We start from the raw sequence: 22,588 nt of genomic DNA on the forward strand, positions 1-22,588 counted from the left end.
AAGGAAAGAGTGTCTCCAAGGGGAGGGTATGGTGTGTTGCTGGAGCTGCACATGCAGTTGCCCGTTGCCTTAAAGCCACCTGATGGTGCCGCTGGATGGAGCATCGCCCCTGCCAGGATTCCTGCCTGGCCCCAGGACAGTGACAAGGACTCCTGGCACCAAGCACAAGTGACCTAAGAGATTACTATCAAATAAATTGCACCCAAAGATTTGCCCAAGAAGCTCAGAGTCTATATATTAACAAACCCTTTTTTCCATCACATATCACTCCCTAGGATAGGCCTGACTAATTAGTTCCCTTCACAGAGACAGAGGAAACGGCTCCCACCAGCTCAAGGAGTAACTGGAAATAAGAGCCATGCTCTGTTTTCACCCTGCCATTGCCTCACAACCTGATCTGAGTCAGGCAAGTCACCAGCTGCTCACTGCATCAGCCTCCCCAAAGTGCTGCATACCACACTGCTCCCCAAACTCAGGCTCAATGTGTTTTCAAAGCCTCCAAAAGCAGCATCGCACTTCTGAAATTCCAAGTACCTTTTCTTCTTTACTGCTAATGGTCACAAATAAGTGACCAGGAAGCAAGGAGAGGGGTTCTCAGGTTGAAGACGTGCTTCCTTGAAATAACCCAGCACAGCAGGCGGAGCACAGCCCTGCTGGCAGAAGGTCTTGCAGGAAAATTCCTGCTCCTGAGATAAGCCCCTGCTTTCATCTCCTGGGGAAATGCCACTGGCATGTGACTGCAATGCATGAAGGCCAGAGCACAGCTGATAAAAGAAAAGTTCTTCTGCAAGATGGGCATGTGCCTGTTCCACACGTGCCTCCCAGCGCTCCTATTAAAGACAACACGCAGGAAGAAGCAAACGAATGCAGGAGAGTTCAGATTAAAGCGTCAGCAGGAATGCAGGTCGTCCTCCGCGCTCAGGGCAGGGGGCTGAAGAAAATACAATTAACATAAAAACAGAGCCCCTGCACCAATATTTCCTCCACAAGCCACGTTTAAGACATCAATAAGATGTTGCCTGTCAGTGTTAGGGAGAACAAACACGATATCGTGAGCACACAGAGAGGGGACAGTTGTTTTTCAGACCGTGACTGACGGAGCAGCAAGGCTGCAGGCTCGATCCCACCGCACACATCCCAAGTCCACTCCAGGCTCAGGAAGGAAGAGAAAATACAGCTCAGGTATTCAGCCTTGCCAGCTCTTCTCCTAATTGAATCATTGGGATGAGGAAGGCCTCACTGAATGCACTGAGGAGATGCTCTTTCCTTTGGTTGAATCCAGGACTAAGATCGTGTCTGCTGCAAAGCTCTATCACGTCTCTAACAGAAACCTCTCTGGAGTGGGGGACACAGCTTGCAGCACCACCTCCCTGAGGTAGGAAAGTGCTGAAGTAAGTAGAAAAATGTAGAGAAATTGCCAAGCGGACTTTACTGAGCACCACTAGAGCCCAACAAACCTGAATTAAGGTTCCCTCATAACCTTAAAATTCCTGAAGAAGCCAAGCTATAAAAATAAAAAAAGCTTTTTCTTCATACAACAGCTTTGATTCAAAGCACGTTCTGAGCAGTTGTTCGATCACCCAGCTTGCAAGGTAAGCACAGATGGACAGTTATTTACTTTATCACCTGGAGCCCTTCAGTTCTGGAAGCACAGGAAGGACACGGAGCTGTTGGAGTGATTCCAGAGGAGGCCACAGAGATGATCTGAGGGCTGAAGTACCTCCTGTATGAGGCTGAGAGAGTTGGGGTTGTTCAGCCGGGAGAAGAGAAGGCTCCAAGGAGACCTTAGAGCAGCTTCCAGTACTGAAAGGAGTTCCAGGAAAGCTGGAGAGAGGCTCTGATCAGGGAGTGCAGGAATTGGACAAGGGGAAACGGTCCTCAGCTGAAAAGGGAGAGATTGAGATGAGATCTTACAAAGAAATGTTTTGCTGTGAGGGTGGGGAGGCCCTGGAACAGGTTGCCCAGAGCAGTGGTGGCTGCCCCATCCCTGGAGGTGTTCAAGGTCAGGTTGGATGGGGCTTGGAGCAACCAGATCCAGTGGGAAGTGTCCCTGCCCATGGCAGGGGGTTGGAATTGAGGGATCTTTAAGGTCCCTCCCAACTCAAGCCATTCTATGATTCCAGAGACGTGCAAAAGTGCCGCACCAGGCAACCGTTTCCTGAATGCTGCTTCGAAAGCGCTGGAAATAAACTGAAGGTGACTGATCTTCCAGCCCATTGGAATGCACAGAATATTCCAGAACACTGCCAGGTACAGCAAGAGGGCTCACCTGCATTTCTCAGACCAGTACCGAAACTGGGGCTGGTTACTGAACCAGCAGGTCTCAGACTAACAGGTACAGCTATATCCACTGAGAACTGTTATTCAAACAACATCTCATGTGGTGGTGGTGGATACTTCTCAGATTTATGCTGGAGGTGCTCTCTGTATTGGGGCAGGGAGGAAATTAGATGTTATTCAAATAAAGAGCAATACAGCGTGGTGTCTGGAAATGTGAGATAAAAGTTTCACTATATAAGCAGCAACATTTTTTGATATGCGTTTTGGTGCTGATCCTGACGTTGAGAGGCACAGGCATCAACTTAGAAATCAAGCAAGTCTTCTACACGTTGCAACTCCAATTTGGCACCTTCAGTCAGTGCAGCTGCAATATCTACAAACATCACGTTGAAATCTCAGTGCACTGAGAATCATTGAATCGTTTAGGTTGGAAAAAACCTTCAAGACCATCAATTCCAACTGTTAGCCAACATTGCCAACTCCACCACTAAACCATGTCCCCAAGCACCACATCCACACAGCTGTTAAGTACCTCCAGGAATGGTGACTCCACCACTGCCCTGGGCAGCTTCTGCCAGGCTTTGACAACCAATTTGGTAGTTTTTCCCTAATATCCAATCTAAACCTCCACTGCTGCAACTCAAGGCCATTTCCTCTCATCCTATCACTTGTTAACTGGGAGAAGAGCCCAGAACCCACCTCACCACAACCTCCTTTCAGGAGCTGCAGCCTCCTCTTCTCCAGACTTAACAGTCCCAGGTCCCTCTCCATTCCCTTCTCTAGACATGCTCCAGCTCCTCAATGTCTTTCTTGGAATGAGGGGTCCAGGATCTGAGGTGTGGCCTCACCAGAGGGACACCTCTTCTGTGCTCCTGCTGGCCACACCATGGCTGATCTAAGCCAGAGCACTGTTGCTCCCCCTGGGACACTCCTGGCTCATGTTCAGCCGCTGCTGACCAGCACCCACAGGTTCTTTTCTGCTGGGCAGCTTTCCAGCCACTCATATCTTTCCAATAAGATTATTTCCCAGCTTTCCTAACCTCTTCTAACTTCCCAGCATCATAAAATTGCCAGAATAATTACCTGGATTAAACTTCCAGCTCAACAGCAGAACAGAAAACAGCCCTTGCACACGTTCAAGGAAGTTTATAATCGGATAACATTAATTAGTCAATGAATTAAGCCCCATTTCTACGCTAACGGGGGAACAATCCCACATTACTGGGTTGTCACCCCAACAGGATGTTTCCCAGCAGCTGCCCTGAAGGAAGCTTTCTCCCTTCCACCGCCCATTTTGAACTGTACCCAGTGAGACGCGTATTGATCCAGAGACGCAAAACCTGCCTCTCTTCCCTTCCATGAGCAGCAGCCTTGTCTCATCCTCCCACTCAGTCAGATTCCACCATCTCCTTAACTGGGAGCTACGGAGCTGTGTTCACTTTAGTCTTGCCATGCTATAGCAACTGCACCTTAACCCTGCACACTCAGGTTGTGCAGGCACGTTCAGGAGAAAAAGCAATTCCTCTTTATCACAGCCCAAACACAATGTCCTTTCGGCACTGATCTTATTTCTGCTTTATCTACTGCCTTTAGAACAAGCTCTAAATGGAGATTTGTGCCTGACATAGAAGGAAATGAGTCAAAATTCTCCAGCCCTTCCAGAGGGCTGTCTGGTCTACCCAGTGCTGGGTTTGTGCAGGGATACATCAGTGAGCTATTGGAAAGGGCAAAAACCACAAAATAAAGCCAAAATACATATTGGTATTAATACAGTAATTAATAAAGCATAATACAGTATTAATAAAGCTAACTGCACACACACACACACACACACACACATCACTCCCTGCTTGGGAAAACCAAACAAAATCCTGTCTGTTTCTCTGATCCAAGGAACAGTTCAGTGATCTGCAAAGATCATTTCTTTGGAGAACAAATATATCCTCTCTCCTTCCCCGCCATTTGAGAGTTATTTGTGAAAAGAACCCTTTTTAGGCACAAAGTCTGGAAGCCACAGAAGCAAGACAAAGCACTGCACAAGATATTAACTGTGATTTTACTCACAGCTTCTCCAATCTCCTCTTTCCTATCAGGAAAGCTCGGCGCCCAGATAAGGTTCCACAGAGATTCCTAAAAATCACAGCAATACAAGAGCATCTTCCTGAAAGGATGTGGACTTGTCAACAGAGCATTATGTCTGCTACATGGAAAGCATTCCCTCAAACCTGCAGCTCTGTAACGCAGCACGTGTGTTTTTTTCAGCTTATACAGAGGTGCAAAACCAGTAACGAGTTAAACCTCAACTCCACCATCTCCTTGCCCAATTTCATCTGTATATCAAGCACTGCTAAGAACAAATGAGTCTGGGGGCTGAAGACTAGAAACCAGGACAGGACATAACTTTGAAGTAGATGGCTCCCAAGCTCCTACTGCTCCAAGGATTTAATAGGAACCATTAAAATATTTCACCTCCATGGCAAATGGGAGCAAACAGCAATTACCTAGGTGCTACAGATGGGGGAAAGACAAATGAGACCGTTAAGCATGACGTGGGTGCCAAGTCGTGTGAACACAGCTTTTACGTGCATGTGATGACCCAACGATCACACAACTCACCGGGCAATTACCATTCAGGTCTGCTGTCAGCAGCTCTGTCCGTGTTTAAGAACTGCACTTTGAGGCAGAACTTTGAACAGATGCGTAAACACGATTAATACGGCTGAGCTCTCGGGCAATACACAAGACGGTCCGTCCCTGAAGAAATCAAAGACGAGCCTCCTAGGAGCAATTACACCGCAGTCTATTGCCAACCACTTGCAAAAAGAAACTCTAAAGCCCTCAGCACGAGTTCACAGCGGTGTCTCGGGAGGTTTGCTCAACAAAAGCAAATACTCAGAACTAACTGTTTTATTTTTAGAAGCTGGGCTTTGTTTGTTCAAACAATACACTCCAGAGCTGACCTGGATCAGACTCGATTAGGTATTCAAACATAAGTTATCATCTTCTTTTCCAAGGCAGAGTCCACAACCCTTATCATCAAAACAGCACTGACAGTAAAACACTAAGTCAAAGGTGTAATTTTATCTGTAAGAATAGAGAGTTTAGATTCTTCTCTGTTATTTTAGCTCCTGGATATTGCCCTGAAGTCAAACCTGCTTTTTGAAAGACATATGGAATCCAGGAGCCTGACTGCATGGCTGGTACTGGAATTCAGATTTCAGACTGGTTTATCCACACATGGCAATGGATGCTCTACACGATAAGCACAAACACACAGGGTAGAGGTCACTTCTCCAATCACCTGTATCTGTAATTACAAGCTTTGAAGCCCTCTTACATCAATCTGAGCTTCAAAAAGGGATATCATCAAGAAAAATTACAACTCCACTGTGACATACCAATATCTGTCCACACACAATCATACTGCAGGGCACCAAAGAGCTTCCCTTCCTCTGAAATGCATCCACCACTGCAGCCAGTGAACAGTACGTGAAGGAGGGGGAAGATCACAGGCTGACAAATGCAAAGGTCACGAGGATTATCCTCGGGGCTGCCAACTTCCTGCCCTTCCAAATGTCCAGAGACAAATTTGGCCTAGCATACAAAGGGATTACTTTGAAGAAATGGAACCTTAGAAAGGATATTTCAAGTATTCAGGGTTTTGTTTCCATGACACAAAGCAGATTCAGCCTCTTTTGTATCATTTTGATCCTTCCATGCTGCAGCAATCTTGCTTCGTCAGCCAGTACTGGCCACTGATGGACTGCAGATGCAGACGATAAGCTTCATTCTTCCGTTTAAAAGAAGAGAAGAAGCATTCTTCAAGTTTCTTTCACACTTCAGTTCCATTTCCTGGTGCATTTCACAGCAGTATCAAGAAGAGGAATGGGATCCTTCTAGCGGTGGTTATTCTTCAAGACCTGTCTTGCTACAGAAGAAGACAGCAGAGTCCTCACATGCAATCTCAGTACCTTGAGCGAGCGATTGGAAATCACAGAATCACAGAATGGTTTGGGTTGGAAGGGACCTTAAAGTCCACCCAGTTCCAACCCTCTGCCATGGGCAGGGACACCTCCCACTGGACCAGGGTGCTCAAAGTTCCATCCAACGTGGCCTTAAACTCCAGCGGTGGGGTCAAACACCAATTTCATGGATGCTGCCTGATTGTTTCAAGGGAGAGAAAAAGAAAAAACAGGAACTGCAAAAAATCCTCACTCTAACATTGCATTAGGAAATGGCATGAACTGAGTGCAGAAGGACTCAGTTCGTGCCAGACTGATTCTGTGCAGCACTGTCAGACCCCAAACTGGATAGAGGAATCTTGGCCAAACCCAAGCAGAGCCCAGCACCACTGACCACCACTTTCCACACCCCTAAGGCTGCTTACCTGTCCAAGGATAGTAACTGAACCCACACAAGCTCTACAAGACCACACATCACCACGTCCAGCCAGCAAGCTTTCCACCATACGAGGGAACCAGACACACATCCTGCAGCTGGTGAGGACCTGGCACATCCTACAGACTCGAGTTCAGAGGAATCTACTCAGGATCCTGCTGGCTCCCACCAGAGGCCCTCTCCTCCAGCATCGCTGCACTGTGGGAGAACGCACTACAGCTGGCGCTTCCCAGAACGAGCTGGGGACTTCAGGGTTCGCTCGTGTGGGCTCTTTGCTACCCCAAATGCGCAAAGATGCTCTCAAATCTCAGCAGCCCCTGCAAAAATGTTGGCAACGTTTCAGCACTGTACCCAGACAGCACAAACAGTGTTACCAGCAGCCTGGTTACTCCTCAACCACTACACTCTGGAATAAAGAGTTAGCTTCATCATAACAGTTGGGCTGGATGTTTGGTTTCAAGTAAATTCTCCAGACACATCCAGCCCATGAGACGAGTGCAGAAATCCATATATATTTGGAGATAATGATACCCTCCTAACACCCCAAGCAACTCGTATTGGTAATAGTTTATACTTCTAAGTGCTTCAAAGCAACTTATAAAGAGTGATCTGCGCAGATGCCAAAGCTGAGATGGCAAACATCTCATTTTACTCAAGGAGCACACAAACTGTAAGTGTTTAAGCCATTTGCTCAAGCCCGTGCGACATCAGGAGCTGAACAGCAGCGAAGTGAAATCCCGACTGCCCATTCCTTGCTTCAGCGATTTAACTGTCAATAGCAGCAGTGACTCACGGCACCACGAGCACCTCAGAGAGGCGGCTGCTGCCCTTTCAGATCTATCCTAGCCAAGGTCAGAATGAAGAACAATGGTTTTAGCAAGAATTCTGCTTCATAATTTGCTTCAGAACACAGGATTTGATTACTACAGAGAATTAGAATCTAATTTTTCATGTTTTTCAAGCTGCTAGCCCTCTGTCTGCTGTGAATTTAAAGCACTGTGAGATGGTGAGAACAAATGGAGGGGATAACTGTACCCCGTTATAAAGCACTGAGAGCAACCTTAAACTTTGGCATCAATAATCTATTTACAAAGTGAGGGGGAACAATTTTCAGCTGAAAGAGGGGAGATTGAGATGAGATCTTAGGAAGAAATGTTTTCCTGTGAGGGTGGGGAGGCCCTGGCCCAGGTTGCCCAGAGCAGTGGTGGCTGCCCCATCCCTGGAGGTGTTCAAGGCCAGGTTGGATGGGGCTTGGAGCCCCTGATCCAGTGGGAGGTGTCTCCTTGTCTATGGCAGGGGGTGGAATGGGATGGGCTTTGAGGTCCCTTCCAACTCAAACCATTCTGCAATTCTATGATTCTATGAAAATGCAGTGCTGGCCCAAATCTCCCTGCAAGATCTGAAAATTATTTCAAAGCCAAATGTGTTTCTGTTAAGTTGACAAAGAACACCCCCAGTATGGGAGAAGCAGTTGGCAAATTCCATTTTTTACAATAGGTCCTCTGAGAGAGGACTTAAAAGCAAAGACCCGGAAAGGAACAAAAGGGTATATGTAAAGAAAACAAGCAGGAAGGAGAGTGGAATGAAAAACGTGGAAAGAAACGGGGGAATGGCAGGGCTTGGATGTGTCAGAAAGGGAAAACAGAGACTAACAGACCCACCGAGACACGGCCACATGGAAAAATAAAAACAGTAAGCAGATTATATAGGATCTAGATAGGAATAGAAGTGTGAAGAAGATACGATTCTCAAGATGAGCAGTACTGTTATTCTCCAGCACAAGGAACTAGTAACACAAGTATACATGGGCTCCATGGATCCCTGCCCCTCGTACCCTGGGTGCCCCTCATTGGCTTCAGTCCATGTAAAGTTCTGAACCCAGCAAAGGAGCTGGAAAACATTTAGGGTGTTCCATGTGAGGAACATCAAGATTCTCAGAAATTCCCATGGGATTTTCCTTCATCCCTTCTGTAACCTTTGTATGGACTATGTTTAGGATCCCACAGGGAAAAGCACTGCTCTGTGTTCTTTATGCCAGTGCACATCACTGGGGGTAGCTGCTGAATTCAGGCACCAAATCCCTTCCCTCTTCCTGCACATATTCCTGCAACAGCAGCACATCACCTGAGTGCTTGTGGTCAAGTTTAACCATCTATAAAAGCAACTCTCTTGATGCTTCCAGTTACTACTCTGTATTTGAGGCACAATAACTCATCTTACGAGCCCACCACCACCATTTCAAGCACTGCAGCTCTGCAGTACACACATAGTTCTTCCAGTCACAGGAGTAAAAAGCCTCATATCCGTCTTAGATGAGGAATGAAAACTAATCTTCCTTAACTGCTGGAACTGCATCCGAAGCACCTGCACCATAAAACTTCATGCAGTCTCCCCAGGAGGTTCTGTTCTTGCCCAAGACTGAACATCAGGGTTTCATAACCATCACGCTGTGATCACCTGCACCACAGGAAAGGAAGCTACAGCACAGAAAATGCATCGTCTGCATCCTGGGAGCAAAGCATCCATCCTGAGGACAGCAATTCATCACTGGGACATCGGTACCACCTCAAATTCCAGCTTTTTATTCCTTGACTGTTTCACCACACATTGTAGGCTGGGATGTGAGATGCCAGCTCCCCACTGCTCCACGAGGCAGCCCGTCCCACTCCACGGTGTGCAAACCTCAGTCCTGACCGAGGAGCTTTCATTTTCATTACGCCCTGGGAGGCTCATTAAGCTTAATTTTCTGTGCAGTCTTCTGTTTTCAGTGAACAGATGTGCTTCTCTCTGCTTTTGGGGACCATGGAGCTAAAGATGACAGTCCAGAAGGGTTCTCAGTCGCTAGGGAACGTGCGTAGCTACAGCTCCCAGTGCTCTCCTCCACGGCAGCAGTGTGAGAAACTGGTGCTGCTGTCTGACCTTGCTCTTCAGCAGAGCTAACGACAGCCCCCAAAAAGAAGCGGTTTTATTTCTAACAACCCTTCCTTGCAGCACATCGCCCCAGCAAGTCCAATTGTTGTGTTACCGTGTTATGCTGCTGAGAATTTGCACGTTCATTAATTTTGGCAGCTTGTCAACTTTTCCTTAACCAATTCAAGTGAGAGAAAGAAATTGAGGTCACAGCTTCGTGCAGGAAAAGCTGATGAGAATTTTACAGGAAGTGGACCCAGAATTTCTGCTGCCTGCAGGGGATCCTCATGCCGAACACTGAAGAGTGGCATCATGCAATGAAGAAGTGAAAGTTTCTGAGAGTTAAGATAGCAAATTCCAATTAAGGAGAAAGCATCAAGCAACTAAATAACAAAGCTGGTGTTTTGGTAGCCACCAAATAACTCCTGTTCTCCGTTAACATGAGAAAAGGAATTAGGAATCAGCCTGCCCTCACCCAGGATGAGATCACAAGGAGGGTGGACACTTTAAGGCTTCTCTCCAAGTTCAAACAGAACCAGGCAGAAAATCAAAACAAAACCCAAAGCATACTTTCCTCTTCATTAATCACTTCTCACTCCTCATATAAGCATATCTGCACCTTTGGCCTTCTCTAAAGGCACAGCGTGTGAGCACCGCACACGGCACAGGCACCAGGAGTGGAGAGTGACAAGGCAACGAGTGGGTTCAGACAGAAACACCTCCATCACAAGAAAAGCTTCCCCTATACTGCTGCTTTCATCCTCCCTTTTCAGAGGACCAGAGCTGAAAACAAAGAAGAAAAGGCAGAAAGAACAAGTTGATGAAACAGGCCAACTGCCCAGAATGGAAAGGCGTTGAGTCTGAGTCAAATCCTCAGAGTCAGCAAGACAGCACCGTGGAAAAAAATACTTGACATATCACGAGCTGAGGTGAAATAATGAGTTAGAAGAGAAAACTAAAGAGGAAAAGCAGACAAGCAAAAATGCCCTGACAGAATATCTACAAACAGAATATCTGCAAATACCATTCAACAGCAGCCCCTTGTGATGGCCTAAATGCTCTGCCTGAAGGAAAAGGTGGTGGAGAGCAGGGGAAGGCAGAGCGCCCACAGGGCCCCATCCATGGGGCAGGACATGCAGGCTCCACACGTCCCAGTAAGTAAAGGTTCTGGCACCACACGCGTTCAACTCCGGTGTGAACGTGCAGCTGATTCTCATGACTGATTGCAGAGAACACATCCAAAAAAGGCAAATAACTTCTTTTAACAATAGCTCTTTTCTTGTCAACAAGCACAGTGTGTGTCTGCACCATGGGCATTATTGCACACACAGCTTCCATCGAAATAACCAAACCAGAACATGACCAACGCCTGGTATTTTCCCATTACTCCTACGTAGAACAGGCATGTTGGACCAAATGCCCTCCTAGGATGATGACATTATCAAGAACAACAACGTTTGTCATCACAATTTTGTTTAAGTCCCTCTTCTAAACAGCACAATCCTTTTTTTTTTTTTTTTACAAAGCCCCAGGGATTTCCAGATATTTCTGCATTAATTATTTACTCCCCATAAATGCTGCTTTTCAAAAAGCTTTGCTAAGACAACTGCAGAACCCTAGAGGAAGGGTGGGCTGTGCGTGCCATGGCAAAAGGTTGTGAGAACGATTTATGGGAGGGTTTCTCCCTTCATCGCGGTGTTTGATGTGTCATTATTCTTGCAACTCCAATTCAAAGGCATTACTTTTCTAAACGCAAATGCCCCTTCCTTTCCTCAAACCCCACAATGCTTCTAACTGAAATTAATTTATCACTTAACAAAACCAAAACACTGTAATTTTAGAACTGTATCATCACTCTGATTTGTTTTATTTTTATACTCACAGTGAAAGATAACCTTTAGTTCCTCGCGCCTTTTGTCATAACAAACCACAAAGTTAATTACTAGGAAGCTGCTCTGGTAAAACCTCCCAAACTGACTGTCACAGAGAAACATTCCCAAAATAACAACTAAATAACTGCTATTACTGGAGCCAGAGAACACACCACCTTCTGCAGAAACAGCCCCAGCCAACCCCCTGTAACCATGAGCTCTCTGGTTTTGTGACCAGCGTGATTAAACCCTCCAGAACAAGGCAGGAGGTTATTTTGTGGAGCACATGATGCAAAGGGTGTGTTAACTGCCATGAGCCTGTGCAGTGCCCCGTCACTGGCCCAGTTTGCCCAGGGAAGCTGTGGCTGCCCCATCCCTGGAGGTGTTCAAGGCCAGGTTGGATGGGCCTTGGAGCACTCTGATCCAGTGGGAGGTGTCCCTGCCCATGGCAGGGGGGTTGGAACTGGATGATCTTTAAGGTCCCTTCCAACCCAAACTATTCTATGATTCTATGATGCAGAAATGAGCAAATTAATGGCTGATAGGACATGGTCACAGTGCTGAATGGGTGGTGGCAGCCAGAAATCCTAAAGCCAACACAGCACCAGCACAGCAGCTCAAGATTGTGGAGGAGGACAACACAGGACCAACAAACAGGCTCAAGAATCCTGCTCTTTCTTACCTCTGCTCTGGAAAACCAGCAGGCGGGAGCTTGCAATTTAAGTGGTAGAACAAAAAAATAAACAGTTTGGCAAAAATTACAGCAGTGTTTACAGAAGGAAGAAAGGAAGGGAATGAGCAAAATGTGCTGCCAGAAATACAGAAGTGCACATATTTTAGCACGACACAGGCTTCACAGAGACAGAGATACCAGATAACTCGTAACAAGAAAAACATGAGTGCTTTGCATCAGTCATTAAAAGCCTCCTGAGATACCCAGATTAAGTAGAAGCTCCCCTCCTCTGCTTTACTTTGCGTCTCCACAGGACAGTACTTATCTCAGATATGAAACACTGAAATTATCTCAGGTGAGGAGATGGTGAAAGCAGGCAGGATAAAGGCAGCTTTGCAGACACTCAAAGAAACAGCCGAAGCTGTGGCTGCCTCAGCGTCAAGTGACTAATCAGAACAAGCTGTCACAAAGGAGCTCTAACCTTTACTGGAGCAAATCCTCTGCCCAAAGCACGCACTGGCCCAGAGACAAAAATGTGATATTTCCAAGGATTTAATTAGACAGGCAACGTGTGAATTAAGTATTACTTTTTGAGTATATCAAAACGCCATTTTAAAGAAGATCTTCAAGAACGTGGTGATGAGGACAACAGACAGCACTCTCTTGAAACACAGGGCTACCAAATTCCGTCTGCTTCAACATAAAACTCTCAGAGTAAAAAGGGACTCCAAAGAAAAATGTCAGTGATCATTTATTTCCAAAGCTCGCCAGGGTTTCAGCTGGAATTCGACTGGGGTGTTCAGCAAAAGCCTTGTCCTTGTGGCTGCAAAAACACACTCTTTCTGCACAGTAAGGCTGTCAGAGGTATACAGGTACCAGGGGTTTTGGGCGATTATAAAGAAGAGAATGTTCGCCCATTAGAGGACATAACTCCTCTTGCTGCTCAAACTTTGAGGAGATTTAGGAGCCTATGAATTATGGCAAACCATTTACTAATATAAGAATCCAAAGGGATTCAAAAATCCATAAAATAAAAGAAAGAGTCCTGTTCAGTGTCCTGGTCATCTTCTGGTGTTAAGCCCAACTTATAAGAGGTCTCAAGAGGTCACACTCATGTTCCTTCTGAAGAAACCCAAGTACAAATCCACACAGAAGGTTAGGTTTGTGTAACAAAAGCACCTTCTTGGCATCTCCCCCAATTGCTGCTTACAGAGGCAGGACGCCTGCTATTCCAACAGCCCGGTGGCAGTGGTGCCCAGGCAGCAGCATGCCCAGGATAACCCACCTACCTTGCTCCTCCACCCCCAAGGACCAGTGCAATGGCGTTCCCAGTCAGAACACGAGCCAGGCGAGAAAAGTCGGAGTGACGGTCCGGTGGTTTCTGGAATACGCGTTCGTACATCTCTATCTGGAGGACAGAGGCAGAAGATGGTGATTCCAAAGGCTGGGTAGAGTCTACACTACCAGCCAAAAACATCCTCTTAGAAAAGAGAGCTGTTCTTCTAACAAAGATAGGGTTAACGAACCATCCAAACTGTCCCAGTGATTACACAAATCTCACACTTTTATAGTAGCTGGGAGAATTTCATCGTAGCACAGTATTTTCTTCGGAGCTATTCTCTTTCTTGACAACAATTTGAAGTGACTGGGAAGCAGCCCAAGTCTGCCTCTGCTTTACCTTTAACACGGTTTTTGCAAACATGGGGATCCTCCCAATGGAAAGGACTCTACTCCGTGTACCCACCCACCCGTATGACCCCGAAAGAGTACTTACTGTCCTCAGCCAAGCCAAGTGTGCATCCATGAGGAACATATGAGCCCCTCATCCCTATGTTTCCTTCAGTGAATTGAGGTCAAATGGATTTTAAGAGAATACTTGCTGTGTAACAGTCTGTCATGCATCAGAATATCATGCAATAACATCATACCAGATTCCCTTTGACACTCAGATTACAAGTACAGTACTACAGTAAAAGGATCAGCCACCGAAGCAGGAATCTCTTACCAGCTTGGGCAGGCTTCTTTTGGAGAAGACTCGGCGTGGACAGTGGAGATGCAGATGAGCAGAACACCAGCTCCGCATATTGAGCCATTCCACAGTGCGAGAAGGGAGAGGCCCATCCTCCTTATGGAGAAGGACAAGCTGCTTCTGGGCTCGGACTGCAGTGTTCTCCAGCATCCTCTCCAGCTACAGCGCATAGAATCATAAAATGGTAGAATAACTGAGGTTGGAAAAGACCTCTAAGCTCATCCAGTCCAACCGTCAGCCCAACCTCACCATGCCCACTAAACCATGTCCTGAAGTGCCACATCTTCAAGTTTTTTGAACTCCCCCAGGGCTGGAGACTCCCCCACTGCCCTGGGCAGCCTCTGCCAGGGCTTCACCACTCTTTTGGTACAGAAATTTTCCTTAATATCCAACCTAAACCTCCCTGGTGCAACTTGAGGCCATTTCCTCTCGTCCTAGCACTTGTTACTGAAGAGAAAAGTCCAGCACCCACCTGTACTGCATTGTGAAATACATATAGATATACACATACACATATATTCATGTGACTCTTATTCCTATCCAAATCTGCAGACACTCTGCGCGCTGAGAACCCTCAGAAAAGACTGATTTAAACAACTGCACTGTAGCTGCAGCTTACATGGCACCCAGAACTCTAGAGTTAGGCAAGGATTCAAACCTGACTACTTAAAAATGAATGGTTTTTACCTAAACCACAGACCATGAAAAGCACAGCTCAGACACACATTGCTCATGCAGAATGAGATTCCTTCCCAAGTCAGTGTTAAGCCTACAAATGTCCTGCATGTTTTGTTCTTTTACTTCCAATTGGACCATTTTTTCCTCCTTGCACTCCTTATTTTTATGGTTTTGCTGTTCCAGGCAGCTGATGGAGATTTGCCTTCGCTTTGCTTCCTGCCTCCCACACACGGCCATGAGGAACCAACACAAAGCAAGGCATGAGAACGCCGCAGATGGTAAAAGTCCCAGGCTCTTTGCAGGTCACACTTAGCACTTCACTATCCTAAAAAAAACCCACTTGTAACCTCATTTTTAAATTTCCTGCAGAATTTATATGCCTGGTCAAACTTTGGTAATAAAATATCAAATATAAAAATAGATTAAAAAGGAGAAAAAAATACAGCTTACGAGCTGTAATAAAATACATTAAATTATTCATGCGATACACTTTATACCCAGTTTGTCCTAGGCACACATCACGAATTTCATCCAGGCAGAAGAGATTTTTATCTCTTTATCTGGAGATCCCGCAAAGAAATTCTGTACAGAAACACAACAGCTGTATTGCTTCAAAGCAACTTGGATTTTGATACACTGTTGGGCAAAATTACATTTTAGAGGAGAAGATCCTACCTGGAAATATTTTTATACCCAACTTCCCATTTCAGAGGATCCTCATTCCATTCTTTTTCTATTTATAACACAAACATCTCGGGAATATTTCATTATTTATGCTTTGGTGGGTATTAAAATTCATGTGTACGAAACAATCTTCTTCGACCTGGACTACTAATGCTGCAAATACGGAAGGAGCCATCTCCACACCTCTCCAACAGTAGGTTCCTGATCTCCCAGTCCGACGATTAAGATGCAGTCAGCCTGGCGAATGCAACGTTGGGTCCAGGGAGTGAGGGTGCTGTCTGCCTGGTAGAGGACAATGCGGTGAATATCCTCCTGCTGTCCCAGCCAGCTGGTCAGTCGGTATTCGTGGATACTGGGCACAGAAAAGGAGAAAACCACATTCAAACTAGTTTATATCACAGCTCCTGACAGAGCTCCTTACATGTCAAGCACAATATCTGAAGGGCATCAGAGACTTGTATCTCCGTTGTGCAGCCCGAGAACCTCATCTGCCCACACTTCCAGGCTCCTGCTTTCTTTATTTCTCCATTATTTACACCATTAGATATGTACATGGAGTAAGGAGGATGCAGTGATGCCTAACTTCAATCAGACTTCCAAGGCATAGAATGGTTTGAGTTGGAAGGGACCTTAAAGCCCACCCAGTTCCACACCCTGCAGGGGCAGGGACACCTCCCACTGGGTCACGTTGCTCCAAGCCCCATCCAACCTGGCCTTGAACACCTCCAGGGATGGGGCAGTCAGCATCACCCTGGGCAACCTGGGCCAGGGCCTTCCCACCCTCATTGTGAAGAATTTCCTCCTAATGTCTAATCTAAACCTTCCTCTCTCCAACTTAAAGCCATTCCCGCTTGTCCTATCACTCCATGCCTTTGTAAAAAGTCCCTCCCCAGCTTGCCTGGAGCCCCTTCAGGTACTGGCATCCCTAAGGATGAGCACATAACACCCTCTTGGACCGAGTCACCTTTTCCAACTGCACAAGCGAGAAAGTAACTATGGAAAAAACACGCTCTGCTTTGAACCAGATACTCCTGAAACGTTGTTGTCTCAAACACCTTGATAGGAAAGCACAACATATGTCAGAATACCGGATTCTGTTCCCCAACACTGCATATTTGCAAGACCAGCAGAGTATCTTTTGGCATTCTTTCATAAACGATAACGAGGGTGGGTACCTGTCCAGTGCAGCAGAGCCGAGCCGCTGTTTGATGTTGTCACTGGTGAGCAGCAACGCAGGACCTGGAAGAACAAAAAGTTCCATACGTGAACAGCTGCCACTCAGCTCCTGACAAACTGGATTGAGCAAATGGAGCTATACTGTGAATTTGCTTTGAAGATCATGACGGACTGGCACATGATGAGAGCTGTCAGAGAAGAAAGAGCTGGCACAGAGTCTTCACAATGATTGTAACGCTCCTCACAATAACATCATTCCATTCTCCGTATTCCCAGACCTCTGCTCCTGCCTCAGTCCCCACCTACAAGTTCTCTTTTATTTTCTCAGCGACCCGTAGGATGACAGTTCCTACCATAGCTGCCTTTTTAAACACAACATTGAGAATAGCGCATCCCTTTCCCAACCACAGAAAGCCAGGAATCTGGTTCCAAAGACAAAAGCTATTCCACTGACCTACTGCAATACAGAATTTGTCTACCCTGCACAGAATCAGGTTCTTGGATGAGCCGTACAGCTCTCTAGGAGCACTGCTTCTTATCCAGCATGCCCACTGGAGCCTGTCCCACTCCCAACACTCACACTACTGCCACCACAGAGACTGCCACACACACATATCAGGCAACTACATTATAGCCGAGACGAATTTTGGTGCCCATCAAGTTTCTTGCAGGCACTTGAGTTGATTTTTCTCATCAGCAGTTCAGTTCCAGCAGCAGCCGTACGTGCCAGATGTGGTGGAGGCTGCACAACAACTGCAGCTAAACACAAAAAAATAAAGAGCAGAACACTTCAGGGATTAACCTCATACATGAAGAAACGATTACCTGTCTCAAACCGAGAGAGAAATTCACATTTAAAAGCCATGAAAGAGCAGTTGCTTTGTATTAATGTTTTCACACTGCAATCCTTCAGTTTTTCATTAATAAAAGGAACGAAATTTATGTACGAAATAACAAACCACACGATTATGTGAGGTCTCTCAAGGCATTAATAAAGCAACAGGGCTTAATGTGGTTAGGAAAAATCAAGGAACCATGAACAAACAACATGGTAAAGGGTCACGACATTACGTTTATAAGCTCAAAAATCAGAAATCACAAGTACGGGACCTGGGCTGGGGATCCTGACCTTCAGGGAAAGGGGTTGGAACTGGATGATCTTCTAACCCAAACCATTCTATGATTTCCCCCCCAGACTCACCCTTCTCCTGCAAAGACTCCACTCTGAACAGAGTTAATGTTAGACCTGAAAACACTCAGAAGTATGATTTTTTCATCTTTTATTTTCAAAAAACAAAATAACATTTGCTCTTTGTTCCAACAGTGACGAAGAAAGAGCAAACAAAAAAGGACTGAAATATCCCGCAAGCAGAGACCAAAAGATAAAAGCAAATTGTGGTAAGAAGGCACAGAAAGGAGGATGACTCAAGAGGAGAATTTCATTTCCTTACACTCCAATGAAGTTTATGGAGTTGATTCCTATGAAAGCAACAAATCCAAAGCAGAGGGAATTAATTCACAAGTATTTCATGGGCAGGACCGGTGTAACCTGCCCTTCACCCCAGCAGCGCTGCTCTCCCGTTTGTGCTCGTCTGTCCGCAGGGAAGAGATCCAGTGCTGGGCGGGGGGACCACTTCATGTTAACAGTGGCAGATTCTTTACTCTGGTTCACCGTTCAGCCTCACGAACAGCTGGGCTAGCCCAGCTTTAGGTGGGCTACTGGGACTGAGAGAGGCCTCCCAGAAGAAACACTCGTAACTTGGCATGCTCTGAAGACAGCAGGGGAGAGAGGACAGGCGGGCGTTGGGAAAGCAGTCAACAGCAGAGTTATCGTCTGTGTTCATTAACGTGTCAAAGTTCCCAGAGAAACAGGAGTGATATGTAGAGCAAATATTCTTCCAGGATGTGTGGCTTGCAAAGCTTTACAACAGTGGTGGAGGTTTTGTAGGCAAAGACGAACAGCCAGGAATACAAAATGAGCTGAGGAATACAATAAAAATGTCAAGTAAGAGAGACTAATGACAAGGAGGGAGCAGAGCACTCCACTTCTGTGTCTGCCTGTTAACTCGCCACAGCCAGTCACTTTGATCCAAGAACATCACCATACTAATCCGATGTGTTGGGGGCACAGGACCTGTGGGGAGACAATGAACCACAGCCACCAGCCAGCCAGAATGCCTTCTCTACCAGCGAGAGGCAGACTCTGTATAGTTGGGTACATCTTTATGCTAGTCAAGGTGAAGGTTACTTCACCCCCAGGTATCTTGAATGGGGATAAAACATCCTCATCAAGCATCAAAAGAGCCTTGGAATCATAGAACAGTTTGGGTTGGAAGGGACATTAACAATTGCCCAGCTCCAATCCCCTGCCATGGGCAGGGACACCTCCCACTGGAGTCTTGTGTTCAGTTCTGGAGTCCTCAGCACAGGAAAGACGTGGAGCTGTTGGAGTGAGTTCAGAGGAGACCACAGAGATGATCGAGTGCTGGAGCACCTCTCATATGAGGCTGAGAGAGTTGGTGGTGTTCATCCTGGAGAAGAGAAAGGCTCCACGGAGACTTTAGAGCAGCTTCCAGTACTGAAAGGGGCTCCAAGAAAGCTGGGGAGAGGCTCTGATCAAGGAGTGCAGGGATAGGATGAGGGGAAACAGTTTTAAACTGAAAGAGGGGAGATTGAGATGAGATCTTAGGAAGAAACATTATCCTGTGAGGGTTGGGAGGCCCTGGCCCAGGCTGCCCAAGAAGCGGTGGCTGCTCCTGCAGGTGTTCAAGGTCAAGTTCTATGGGGCTTGGAGCAACCTGATCATCTTCCGGTTTCTTCTACTGGAGAGGCACCATGACTTCAGAAACCATGTCCACTCAACTCACATTTCTGTTTGGAAAAGAAGCTACTCCCAGGCAGAGACAGTGCTGCGCAGCTCAGGAGGAGGCTGCGCCACGTCCCCTGTGCACAGCAGCAGCATGGGACGAAGATGCCCAGACCCTTATCCATCCCCAGCACAGAACATGGTGATGCTTCCAACTGAACCATCACCATTTTGCTTCAAGAATAACAACCATCTGCTCTCTACTTCCAATTTCTAGCAAGCTACTAATTAATCAACCAGTAAATAACTCTCCATTAATGAGATCAAGCACACCAACATATGCGTTCTCAAGTGCATAAATAGAATGACCACAAATGCTATTTAAACTAAGCTGCTGAGAGCAACGAAGCAATAAAGAAAACTCTTCCTAAGTATATCCCACTCCAACAGCCACACCAGCAGGAAGGAACAGCCAAGCCAATGCATTACTGCATCCTCAACGTGCATTATCACAGTTCCACACCATCACAGAATGACAGAATGGCTTGGGGTGGAATCTAGTGACGCTCTCTCCAGCCCTGCCATCAGCCTCGTAGGCAACTTACGGCTATTGCTGACATCATGCAAACATCCCCAACATAAAGAGGATGTGGAACTGTTGGAATGTGTCCAGAGGAGGCCACAGCAATGATCCAAGGGATGGAGCACCTCTGCTATGAGGACACACTTAGAGTTGGGCTTCATTCAGCCTGGAGAAGGCTCTGGAGAGATCTTACAATGGCCTTCCAGTACCTGAAGGGGCTACAAGAAAGCTGGGGAGGCATTTTTTACAAAGGCATGGAGTGATAGGAGAAGGGGGAATGGCTTTAAGTTGGAAGGAGGAAGATTTAGATTAGACATTAGGAAGAAATTCTTCACAATGACAGTGTTGAGACACCGGCCCAGGTTGCCCAAAGAAGTGGTGTCTGACCCATCCCTGGAGGTGTCCCAGGCCAGGTCAATGGGTCTTGGAGCCCCTCCAGTGAGAGGTGCCCCTGCCCATGGCAGAGGGTGGAACTGGATGGGCTTTAAGGTCCCTTCCAACCCAAACCATTCTATGATTCTATGATCCCTCCACCCTCCAGCAGCCACCTGCACCCACCAAGGACCGTTCTCCTACAGCAGGATTAGACATGAGGCGAATAGCACAAAGTTAAGAACGCAGGAGAGGTGATACAAGGTAACATTAAATATTTATCTAAGCCAAATAGTCTCTCTGACTGCAGCCGGCAGCAGATTGCTGGGGAAGAGCATCAGAGCAAGGAAAACTCAACGACATTCTCCTAGCCTCCAGCAATTTGCAGTTCATTAATTCCTCAAGCCAGAGATGGCTTTTAATAGCCCCTGTGGGATTTTTCTTTCAGTAAATTCACTGGGATTCTGAACCCTGGCTTTTATATGCTTCAGGTGACAAAACACAGCATGGCAGCAGTCTCACCCCAGGCAAGCATAGAGGATCATGATTCACAGGGAAACTTCATGGAGCATCTAAATTGGTACTGCAGAGTCCTCTGTGCTTCAGTAGAGTCCACGAGAGAGAAGTGAGGGACATATCAGAGGTCTGGTTCATTTTATCCTTTAAGAATTTAAGGCAGTCAAGGAAAGGCTGAGACAGCCCTTCTGCAAGGCTTCCCAGCTCAAATCCTGCCCCAGTAGAGACAGAAGCATCACATGAGAGACATAAAACTCTTCCTCTCTTTCTAAAGACGAGCGCAGTATTCATTTCTGCATTTTTTTTTCCACATAACAGTTTCACTAGATGTGAAGGTGTGGGAATACAGATACTTTGTTCTAAGTCTGATAAAACATGGTCAAAACATTGCCCAGAGAAGCCAGAGGCACAGAGGTCGAGGACTGATCTCCAATGGTCAGAAATGGCTGCAAATCCTCCTCACCGGGAAGAAATACACAAAAAGAAGCTACCTAGTTCAAAATGGACCCTTGAAAAATGTTAGCGCAGCAAATTCACTTGCCAGCACTTCATCAAAAGAGAATTTGTGTTTGGTCTAATATAAGTCTACAAAATCCTGTGTCAAAGAGACAGAAGTGATGAACGAGTTCAATGTCCCAGTGTCAGATCTCACACAGCAAAAAATGCTACGTTGTGCCAGGGTCCGGGCACCCCATCAAACACTTCACAGACAAATCCGATCTCTGTGTGAAGAAGGGAAATTCAGGCAGAGCTGCAACTGAAAACTCTGATAAATTATTAATAAAGATATTTCAGTAAGCGTTCCAATACATTACACATTTTTAGAAATGAAAAGAAAGCTTATATTTAAAGGGCAGAAAGGAAGGTGACAGACAAATATAGAACCACACACTAGTTTGGGCTGGAAGGGACCTTAAAGATCATCTAATTCCAACCCCCCTGCCATGGGCAGGGACACCTCCCACTGGATCAGGGGCTCCAAGCCCCATCCAACCTGGCCTGGAACCCCTCCAGGGATGGGGCAGCCACCACTGCTCTGGGCAACCTGGGCCAGGGCCTCATCATCCTCACAGCAAAACATTTCTCCCTAAGATCTCATCTCAATTTCCCCTCTTTCAGCTGAAAACTCTTCCCCCTTGTCCTGTCCCTGCACTCCCTGACCAAGAGCCCCTCCTCAGCTTTCCTGGAACCCCTTTCAGTACTGGAAGCTGCTCTAAGGTCTCCTCAGAGCCTTCTCTTCTCCAGGCTGAACAACCCCAACTCTCCCAGTATGTCCTTGTTTGGGAGGACCCAGCCCTCAGATCATCTCCATGGCCTCCTCTGGACCATATTTTCATATTTTACATTCATAATTGGCTCCAGGTGAAGGCACACTCCTGTCAAGTCATTGCCACCAGGTACAAGGAACTGCTTTTAACATAATAAATGCCATGGAAACACAAACAGCCCGTCATAGTTAACTGGAAAACAACCACACTGTACAGCAACAATATCTGAATTATTATAAACCACAGAAAAAACAAATCTCAAAGAAACCAGCACAAACTAGTTGGTTAAAGCTCTGGGTGGCAGCACATGTTGATGTTCCCTGTGTGCCAAATGCCATCATAGC

General features: G+C 46.4%; 1 protein-coding gene across 1 annotated transcript in view; it reads right to left on the bottom strand.

The window, feature by feature from the left end:
* PNPLA7 (patatin like phospholipase domain containing 7) overlaps window positions 1-22,588 on the bottom strand; it is a 136,086-nt gene that overhangs the window by 37,758 nt on the left and 75,740 nt on the right. The window contains exons 23-26 of the mRNA XM_054083893.1: window positions 16,699-16,762; window positions 15,707-15,875; window positions 14,138-14,320; window positions 13,422-13,540 (exon numbers count right to left, since the gene is read on the bottom strand). Coding sequence (XP_053939868.1) covers window positions 13,422-13,540; window positions 14,138-14,320; window positions 15,707-15,875; window positions 16,699-16,762 — 535 coding nt within the window. The remainder of the gene's footprint in view (window positions 1-13,421; window positions 13,541-14,137; window positions 14,321-15,706; window positions 15,876-16,698; window positions 16,763-22,588) is intronic.

Source organism: Cuculus canorus, chromosome 19, assembly GCF_017976375.1.
Source record: "Cuculus canorus isolate bCucCan1 chromosome 19, bCucCan1.pri, whole genome shotgun sequence".
NCBI lineage: Eukaryota > Metazoa > Chordata > Aves > Cuculiformes > Cuculidae > Cuculus > Cuculus canorus.